The sequence below is a fragment of the Protopterus annectens genome, chromosome 7.part0 (assembly GCF_019279795.1).
Source record: "Protopterus annectens isolate FY-2018-M chromosome 7.part0, PAN1.0, whole genome shotgun sequence".
NCBI classification, from domain to species: Eukaryota; Metazoa; Chordata; order Ceratodontiformes; family Protopteridae; genus Protopterus; species Protopterus annectens.
Genome location: NC_056739.1, coordinates 1,706,680,810 through 1,706,690,575, shown reverse-complemented (window position 1 = coordinate 1,706,690,575; position 9,766 = coordinate 1,706,680,810). Strand labels below are relative to the sequence as shown.

The following is a 9,766-nucleotide window of genomic DNA, read 5'->3' as shown; positions in this document are numbered from 1 at the left end:
TGCTACATGGTAGCTCCCTTCTTGTAGTAACCACTTCACCAGTGCTGTCTGCAAGTGTGCGGTCTGTCTGGATCTCCCCCAGGCTGCCAGACCCACAGGTTTGTCTTCAAGCCTGACTGCATGTAACTGCATGCACACAGGGTACTCCATTATCAAAATCATTCCCTATCAGGACATCTGCAGGGATGTCCTCAAACACACCTACTTGCTTGCTTCCTTTTCCACCCTCCCAGTCAAGTTGAACCCAAGCCAAAGGTGTTTGGAATAGGGTCCCTCCTAAAGCTCTGACTGGAGTAGACTACCCAAGCAAGTAGTGCTCCTCTCTTTAACCATTGTAGGCCTCACAATGGTTAAGTCAGAGGCTGTCTCTCTCTTAGCAGTGGCCTGTTGCCCATTTACTAAGGCTATAACCTCTTGTGGTAGTTTAGTACCCTTGTTGTCTCGAGACAACTTACTGCTGGCATTCTGTCATTCCCACTTACTGGCTCTCTCACCTCCCCACCTTGCCTCCGTGGACATCTATATGCTACATAGCCCCACTGGTTGCATTTAAAACATTTAACCCTTGGTCCTGGACGTGTACCTGGACTAGTGGCTTCCCCTGCTACTGGGGGACTCTGTTGGGGCAGTCTGGTTTGCCCACCATGGATTCCCTTAGACCCATGAGCAGCACTGGGTGTCCTTTTCCTGTGCAGTAATACCCTGCTTGCTAGGTATAGGTTTTCCTTCTTCCCCAACTCATCTGCAGTATTGCATTGCCTATCAGTTAACCAGATTCTCATGTCCTCAGGCAAAGTGCTACAGGCTTGTTCTCTCACCAAAAGGTCTGCCAGCCCTTCAAAAGTGGTGACCTGACATTCACTCACCCACCTATAAAAATAAGTGCTTAGTTCAGCAATACAGTCACACACACTTTCATTTGCCTTGCATCTATGATCACAAAACCTTTTCCTATAAGCTTCAGGTGTTAACTTAAAGCATTCTAAGAGACAATTTTCACAGTATTATAATTTAAGCAATCAGTATCAGGCAATTTAGAAATAGCAGTTACAGCTTTACCATGGAGTATGGGGGGGTCAGGAACCGTACCCAGAGCCCTTGATCAACATTATACTGTTTACATACCCTTTCAAACATATGAATGAAGCTATCAAAATTAACCCCCTCTGTAAATTGTGGAAGAAATTTACTGACTACTGTTGCTTCTGGGGTTCAGTTACTCCCTTCCCCATAACCTCCATGACCCTGGTGAAGAGTCAGCATCTCCTTTTCATGTTGCCTCTGCCTCTCATTCTCCTCATCTTCCAGACATTGTAGTTTCTCTGCTGCTTCTATTTTCAAACGCTTTGCCTCCAGTTCAAGTCTCTAACTCTAGACAGATTTTTAAGTCCTCTGTGGAAAGGTTGAACTGTCCATTTTCTGAGAGTGGTACATCTGCAAAGCCAGCTGAGTTGTCCTCCTGATTGCTGGTATGCGATGCAGCTGTGCCCAAGGCTACAATCATTTCTGCCTTAGTCAGGCTGGCATGCACCATTAGCCTGGCATATCTTAGCCAACTGGCTCCGTGTCCCTTTGTCAGAAACAGAATTTAGCATCTCTCTGTGAAAATACATAGCCTTTAGAAGTTTGCAACAGCTAGGAGACATAAAACAATACAACACTTACAAAACAATGCAGAAGGCACCCTAGTTCTAGACATCCTGTCTCCTTGCTTCTTTGAAACTAACTTTTATGACAATAAAACAATTTAATTTCAATCATTTTCTCAGAATTTTTTTCAAGTTAACCTCCTGTGTTCTAGTTTCCATTAAACATATACATCTAAACAGTTACAATAGTGCAAGTACGTTCCTGTTCTACTCCAATAGGGCATGCTGTGGTTACATTTTATCTCAGTACTTTACACACACTTCTGGATAAATCATATCAATATTCACATAAGACATAGAAGTATTTACAAAATTCCTGATAGCTGGGCTGGCAGTGTGACAGCAGGAACTGAATAATTTATGTAATGTTGCTTAGGTTATAGGATATATAGCAATATATGTGAAGTATAATGTTTGCAAATGTGAACTTGTTAATACAATTTGACAACTTTTATATAAATGTAAATATTCCTATTTCACAAGTGATAATTCAATAAAGGTGTTAAAAATTGTTTGGAGAACTATTAACAACCTCAAATATGCAGATAATACTACTCTAGTCCTATCAATTCTTTGTAAATAGATGGAGAAGAAGAGAGGAGACAGTGGCATATTTTATTCTCCCGGGCTTAAAGATTTCTGCAGATGGTGACTGCAGCAATTAAATTAAAAGACACTTGCTGTCTGAAAGGAAAGTTATAGCAGAGCTAGATTAGATTTTAAAGAGCAAAAAGATCACATTGACAAAAAGAGATCCTTACACCGAATGTTATGGTTTTCGCAGTAGCAACATATGATTACAAGAGTAGGAGTATAAGTAAGGCTATGCACCAGAAAACGGACACTGTTGAACTATTGGAGCTGAAGGGGATAGGGATTTGTGGTTCTAGTTAGCCGACTGCTACCACGTAGGTGAAGGCTTGCAGGCAAGGAATAAGGCTGTAAACTGGGGAGGTAAGCTTGTCCCAACCAAGCTGGTGATGGCAATCCTCTACAGAGTGGGTGTAGAAGCACCCACACACTGGAAATGGGCATTACTGGTTATAACGCTATGACAGCGGTGCTTACGTGAGCACAAGGGGCAGAGTTAGGGCCATAAGCAGAAAAAGCACTGATGGCTGTAATCAGCTCTCGCCTCTCAGGGAATGAATGGACCAGGAACAGAGCTACTCACCCTGAGAGGATGAAACAGGCCACTAGATCACAAGGAAATGATGGTCAGCAGGCAGGAGAGAAAAAATGGTTTCTAAATTCAACTAAGCATCTCCGCTCCTTCGCTGCCCATCTGTTTATTCTTGGAAGGTCAGTTATGATAACCAAATCCATTTTAAACTGGTTGCCTCTCTTATTCTTTAATTTTTTTTTTTTTTTAATTACAGACTATTTCAGCTTAACTATTTACAGTTTCACTACACACATGCAACTTTTCTTGCTATGGTTATATGAATAAGAAAAGTGGGCCTTTGCTAACTCTGTAAACAGACTTCTCTTCAAAAGCTACTCAGATTATACTTGCCTACTGTTGCCCTGTGGCACAGGAACAGGGTGTTCACCTGCAGTGCTGCTAATCCTGGATTGACTACATTTGGAGGAAAGGTTTCAGCAACCAACACTCAGCTTGCCTATCGGGGGGGGGTTGAATTTTTGCAGCACAGTGCTGTTCTCCATCAGAGGCTGGACAACATCATTAGTGCCATATACATGCAGATGTGATCACAAAGGAGAGTACAAATTATCAACATATCATGGGTAAAAGTGTCCAAGACCACATAGTTGCATCACTGTATGTCCCTCCCCTTGGGGAAGTCTAGGGTATATTAAAAAGATTCACACAGTCAGCAGCAGATGATGAAGAAGCCACATGCTTCAATCTCTTCTGCTATCGCAAGAATAACTGAACGTTCTGCCAGCTGTGGAGTGCTCCTAGGCTGCTGGCTTCAGTCTGGGGGAGAAAAGCCCATCTCGGTAGAGGGAACATATGTAGAAGGGAGAGGCACTGACTACATGCACATGGCCAGTCTGACCAAGATGGAAAATAATAGAAAAATATATATATATATATATATATATATATATATATATATATATGTGTATCTGAGAACTCAAAAGAGTATTACTTTTTATAGAAAATGGTGAAATGCACTAAGGATCAACAGATTAAACCCACTACCGTGAAGCTTCCTTAGTACAAGAATGGACTAAAAATACTACTTCTCAACTCCAGAACCATCTGCAATAAAATACAAGAATTTTAAGCATAGATACACATCATGAAATATGATGTTTTAATGCTCTCTGACACTAAGTGAATTTGTTATAACTTGATATTCAATATATGGAAATTAGAGAAGAGCAGAAGGTATATTCATGATGGTGCAAACTTTCATTTAATGGAAAACTCCGCCTTACAACTAAAAAAATGTATTTTTTCACTCTCTCTCAGTTTTCTGTGTTATTTTAACATCTCAAAATCACTCTGACTGCTTCTTACAGAATTTTCATACATTTTCTGCAAAATGGCTGTCGATGGGGCTTGACATATCACGTGAGCTTATTTTTTTTCAAGACTTTCTCTTTCCCATAATCCATTTCAAGTCTGTTTTATATGAGTCATGCTATATGGACATAAGGAAGTAGTGGTCTATTCCCATGCCATTGACATATAATGGGATAAATGTCAGTCACTGTCAACTTATATACTGTCTGGAACAGGAGTGCGACAGGACTGCTTCATTTATTTCTTGAATGGCTCTCAATTGTGCATTTCTCGGGGCTTGTTTTATACTATACTAAGGAATTATACAGCTGTAACCAAAACAATTGCTAAATTGCAGGCCTTTGTTCAAAAGTATCTTTTTGTAGTCCAAGATGAACTGACAACCCCTCCCCCTGCACTTTGGAAAATGTGCTGATCCTTTACAAGAATTATTAGAAAAATATTTTCTGACTTTTCTCTAAATGTCAGACATCTTTGATAATATATTCAAGTTATCTTAAAATGTAAAGTGGTAAAAACAACAAACATTTACAGTTTAAAACTTAGCATTTCAATACTTTGATACTGCTTATGTAAAATTGTCAAAAGAGGTGACAACTGCCTTTGAACCATTGACTGATCCAATTGCTCTGTTTTTATGAAAGGCATGGCTACACTGGAAACAGCTGTGAATCAGTGTACGTTCTCTTCCTCTCTACAATAAAGACAATGGAAAACAGTTTCACACCTCTGTCTTGTTTACAGCAGCCTGAGCTCTTGACTACAAATTTCTCTGCATCTGTGGTATGTCATGCAGGTGTAGAGAAATTCCACTGCAACTTATGTGAGAAATTAAGCTTAAAAAAGTGGGTGGTCTTTCGCTTCCATTGACACCAAAGTGAGGAAATGAAAGTTTTGTAAAGTACAAGCAGGTTTCAGGTACCTACACAGTACCATAATCATATTGCAGGGAGAAAAGCAACCTAAGAGTTGAAACTGTAGCAGAATGTTGAATTTTCCTTTAATCCAAGTTACACCAGAAAAGCTTCAAAATATAACTGTAAGAGAGGCACTAGAAGTAACCATAAGAACAGGCAAAAAACAAGCAATCCAAATTGGATACAGTTATCTAAAGCCTGATAAGTTAAAAAAATCTTCACCTGATACATTGGAATGGTTCTCTGACAAATGTATTAATAATACTTGAAAATTTCAACATACCAGAAATGCATCAAATATTTTTCTTGTGGAAAATCTCAAAGAAGACACCAGCACCCCCTTCTACAGATTCTTAAGTCAGTCTCAAAGGAGGTATAGAGCACTATAACTGAACTCTGCATATAACATGCAGGAATTAGAAAATATGGTGAGGACCTACAATAAAAATACAGGTCACACAGCCCACATATAGATTGTGTTTATTTATTCACTGGCAACAGGATCAGATAGGAAACACTCACTGAGTGTTATACTTACCTGGACGATGACAAAAAGAAGAAAGAGGCTAAAAAAAAGAAGCTAGAGGAAGTGAATATTAGAAAGTAAAGAGTTAGCCAAGCCAAACAAAATCAAACTTATCAGTTCATTTATTTCAAAAGGCAGTCTATATATTATGAGCAAGGGTGGAAAAGAACTAAGGAGGGGTGGATTACTCCTACCATAACTAATATGCTTATATTGATAATAAGGGAGATTTCTCTGAAGAATACTTCTACAAGCACCAGAGTATTTTACCTATATATGAAGCCTTATAAAACATACTGAAAGAATAGAAGCGATTTACAAACCTCCTAATGCAACACTTAACAAATGTAGAGCAACTACGTGTTGTTTCAACTGAATGGTTATGCAGTTGTGAAAAAGCAATCTTTTTATTCTTTCGTATGCATTACTCCTAAATGAGTAGCCATATATCATGGAAATGGCACTGCCTATCAGCTGTCGGTGCCCAGAAGCTGGTCTGTGCATCCATGCGGCCAGAGTGCCATTTTGTCATGCAGAAGTAACAGTGCTGCTAGGTTCATCTAGTCTTTTCCTCCCAAAATGCAGCTTATACCATCCCATAACTCACCTTTCGGTTCAGGAGTGCTTCAGAAACAACTGATAAGTAAAGACCCTTGCAGTTCTGAAAGAAGATTTTGCTTGGGAAGCGGCTTTCCTGTAGTGTCTTTTCAATCTCATTGTTCAGTGGTTCCACGAAATTCCCTCCTGTCAGCTGACTACTGTCAGAGTCTGAAAATGAATCCTCAGACTCTGACCCTGAAATACTGGAGATGTCACCTGCATAATTCAAGAGAAAATGAGATTTTGAGAAGTTTAATTAAAGAAGCACAACAATATAACTAGGATAGCAAACAGCTGAATATAAAAATAAACTATTTAACTTGGTAATCTACGATGTGTTCCACTGCTTAGTGTCCTGGACTGAGAATAAATGGTGTCTTGTCATCGGTGCTTATTCCGTGAATTTAAATATCTTTTCAAATGTAACCCATGAAAAGGAAGTATGGTTATGTGGGCTACAGTTTAAACACAACCTTAAAATATGTAAATGTCATTGCATCCATGTAAAACCTATTGAAAAACAATGCTGCAAAAGTAATTTTGTCTCTAAAATAATGAAAGTATGCCATAAAGAGGTTAATATTCCATTTGTTCTCAAAAGGAGAGAAGTAACATAAGAAAATGTCAAAATATTTCCTTGCCTTTAAACAAGAAAGTGTCAGCTGTCAGAGGTACTAGGATGAATTGCAGGCATGAGAAAAATGTAAACCAGATATAACAAAAGGCAACCAAAAAAGTCAACACGTCTTTAATAACTGTCTATAGAAATTTTAGGGAAAAAACAGTTAAAACTAAGTTAAATGTGGAAAACAAAAAACAGTTAAAACCAAGTTAAATGCATGTCCTTCACAATGATTTGGTTCCATTTTTTATGCTTGTTACCTGCAAGATCCTAGAAAGAATAAGTGTGACACTTGTTTAATTAAATACATTTAGTGTATCTAGTAAACCCTCTCAATGAATTTCATAATCAATCTTCATTTCATCCATTTCTTCCCTTTCATTTTTCAAAATGTCCAACACTCTTGAAAGCCTTTGAGAATTCTCTTTCCACATCCCATTTTGGTAACTCATTCCAGGAGTCCACTGTTTTTCAATGAGGAAACATTTTAAAGTTTCAGGGAGTAGTTATTCCCTAACAATCTGTTGATTAAGCTCCCTCTTCCACCTTCCCTGCACTTCCTGTTTAAAGTGCCTCTTTATATCTACCCAGCATGCTCTTGTACATACCTATGTCTTCCACTCCATCAGGTCTGCAATTCCTCTAAATCCTTATTACACCCTTTCCACCTTCATTCCACATACTTTCTGGTGGCTTTTCTCTGGACTCTGCAGCAGGCTGATGTTTCTTCCCCTGTATGGTCTCGAAAACTATATACAGTATTAGACCTGGTTTCCAAAGGTTATTTCCATTTCTGGTTTGCAGTCAGAAATGAGAGAGGAAACACCAAGAGCTCAATACTAATGTGGATGAAAACTTTTTCAAAACTGCCTTTTTTGTGCAAAAGCTGAAAAATGCTGAATGTTTAATAATTCTTGAGCAGAAACAAGAGGTACAATGACTAAGAAGTAAGCCCCCACTCCCACTGCAATGGGTTCGGGTCCATGTACTGCTTCCAACTTAAAAAAGAAGGAATTTTTGAAGTTGCAATCTGTGGAGCAGATAGTGCAAAATAAAGGTGCAACTGAACCACAACCATTTTTTTAAGAGCTGAGGGAGTAAAAGCACAGATAAGAAACCTGAATTTGTCAAACAGAGCTAATCTCTAGCAACAAATGCACAAAATGCGCTATGACCTGCAGCTAAAACAATATTTATCAATAAAGGATTTTCATCTGGTACTCTCAGACTTTTGGAACAGCTGAAAGCACGCTGAATTAAAAACTAAAGTGTCAACTTTTTTTCACTCCTTACAACCCAGCATGCATTTGTGTGCTGTTAAAGAATGATGAGAATTTAAAAAGAATATTAGTAATAATGAACATCTGCTGTACCTTTTTGACATGGCAGAAAATATATGATGCGGTATAAATATTGTCAGTGGAGTAACAGCACAGTCACCTTTGGTGCTGGAAGACCAGAAGGCGGTCTGTTCTTTTCCCACTACAACTGACTGGATTACCGACACAGCAGTGCAGCATACATAGGATGCTGCACTCCCGAGTGTGCTGTCCTTTGGATGAGATGTTAAACCATGGGGTCCTATCTGCTTGAGTTGATGGTAGCTCATGTTGATGTAAAAGATCCCATGGTACCTACTGAGAAAGTACGGGAAGGTCCCCTATGCCCTGTCCAAATTTCCCATAGTAGTAGAAATACCACATCAGGTCTCCCCTGGTCATCAAAAGATAGATCAGATAGAAAGATAACGAGAGATACATACATACATAAATGAATAGCAGCCTCTTAAATGAACGTTGAAAAACTGTGGCTATGCAGTTTGTGCTTATTGGCTATAATGTTCCTGGAGATGGCTGGCACTATATGAGAAACAGGACATTTTAAATTTACAGTTACATTTGAACGAAGTCAGTATAACTATTCTGGTTTCAACAAATGTAGAGGTAAAAAGGGAAAGAACTAGCAGCTTGGGCTCCAGGCTTTTGACTTTGTCACTCTCAATTTATTATCTTAATCCAGTTTGGATTAATTAATAATTACTGTACTGATTGCTGTAAATACTTGCATTTAACCACCATTGAAATGTGAGCACAAATTAAGAAATATTAAAAGAGAGTGATAACATATTGTATATGGTGGATATGACTGAAGTTTTTAAATGTAAAACCAAAGGAAGTATAAAGAAAGTTGTTAGACGTGACTGGTATCACTTTGGTTCATAGCAGTTTATAAGCCATCTGGTTCAAAATGACCACCAAGTATTCTAGCTAAAGCAAATCAAGACTTGTAAGTTTATTAGCAACCTAATAAATTAGTCTAAGTATTTGTGCTGATCAAGAACAGTCATATAACATGCCTTAGGGGTGAATCTGCAATTCTTATTCTAAAGTCAAGACTAGATTTAAAGGTAGCCAATGTGTTTCATTGCTTGAAATGCAAGGAAAGAATATTCCACAGGTAAGAAAGCCATTGAGTTACATATCTATGCTGCCAATATGCCTGATGCACTTGGTGACGAAGACTGATATCTTTCATGGAATATTTGTGGTCCTAACAGTTTTCCGGAGGTGAAGGAGTTCAGGAGGAGGCAGGAACATTCATGCCACAGGAAGCTAAAGAAAGGTTGCCACTCAGGTAATGGAATGAAAAGGAATATACTGTAAAGATTTTCAATTTATCCAGGTAGCTTAAGGAGCTAAGTCCCTTTATTTTCTTAGTTAAAAATCTTTTGAGATCTTTCAAGTTGGGTGATGTGTTTGTGTACATGCTGAAGGGGACAATGTATTTGATTTTAGGCATTAATGATGGATGAATAGAAAGGAATTCAAACTTCTTTGGCGCTACATGGTATTCCCTTGGAAATTAATGGGAATTGTAGCATGATTTTTTTGACTATTGTTAATATGGATAGCTTGGTATCGATGAAGGTACCTAGATCTCTGACCATGTCAGTTT

General features: G+C 38.5%; 1 protein-coding gene across 9 annotated transcripts in view; it reads right to left on the bottom strand.

Moving 5' to 3' along the window:
- The window catches only part of ANKZF1 (ankyrin repeat and zinc finger peptidyl tRNA hydrolase 1), a 450,598-nt gene that overhangs the window by 299,277 nt on the left and 141,555 nt on the right, over positions 1-9,766 (bottom strand). For all 9 annotated transcript variants that reach the window (XM_044078230.1, XM_044078233.1, XM_044078229.1 and 6 more), the window contains one exon: positions 6,197-6,405. In XM_044078230.1, the coding sequence (XP_043934165.1) occupies positions 6,197-6,405 (209 nt within the window). The remainder of the gene's footprint in view (positions 1-6,196; positions 6,406-9,766) is intronic.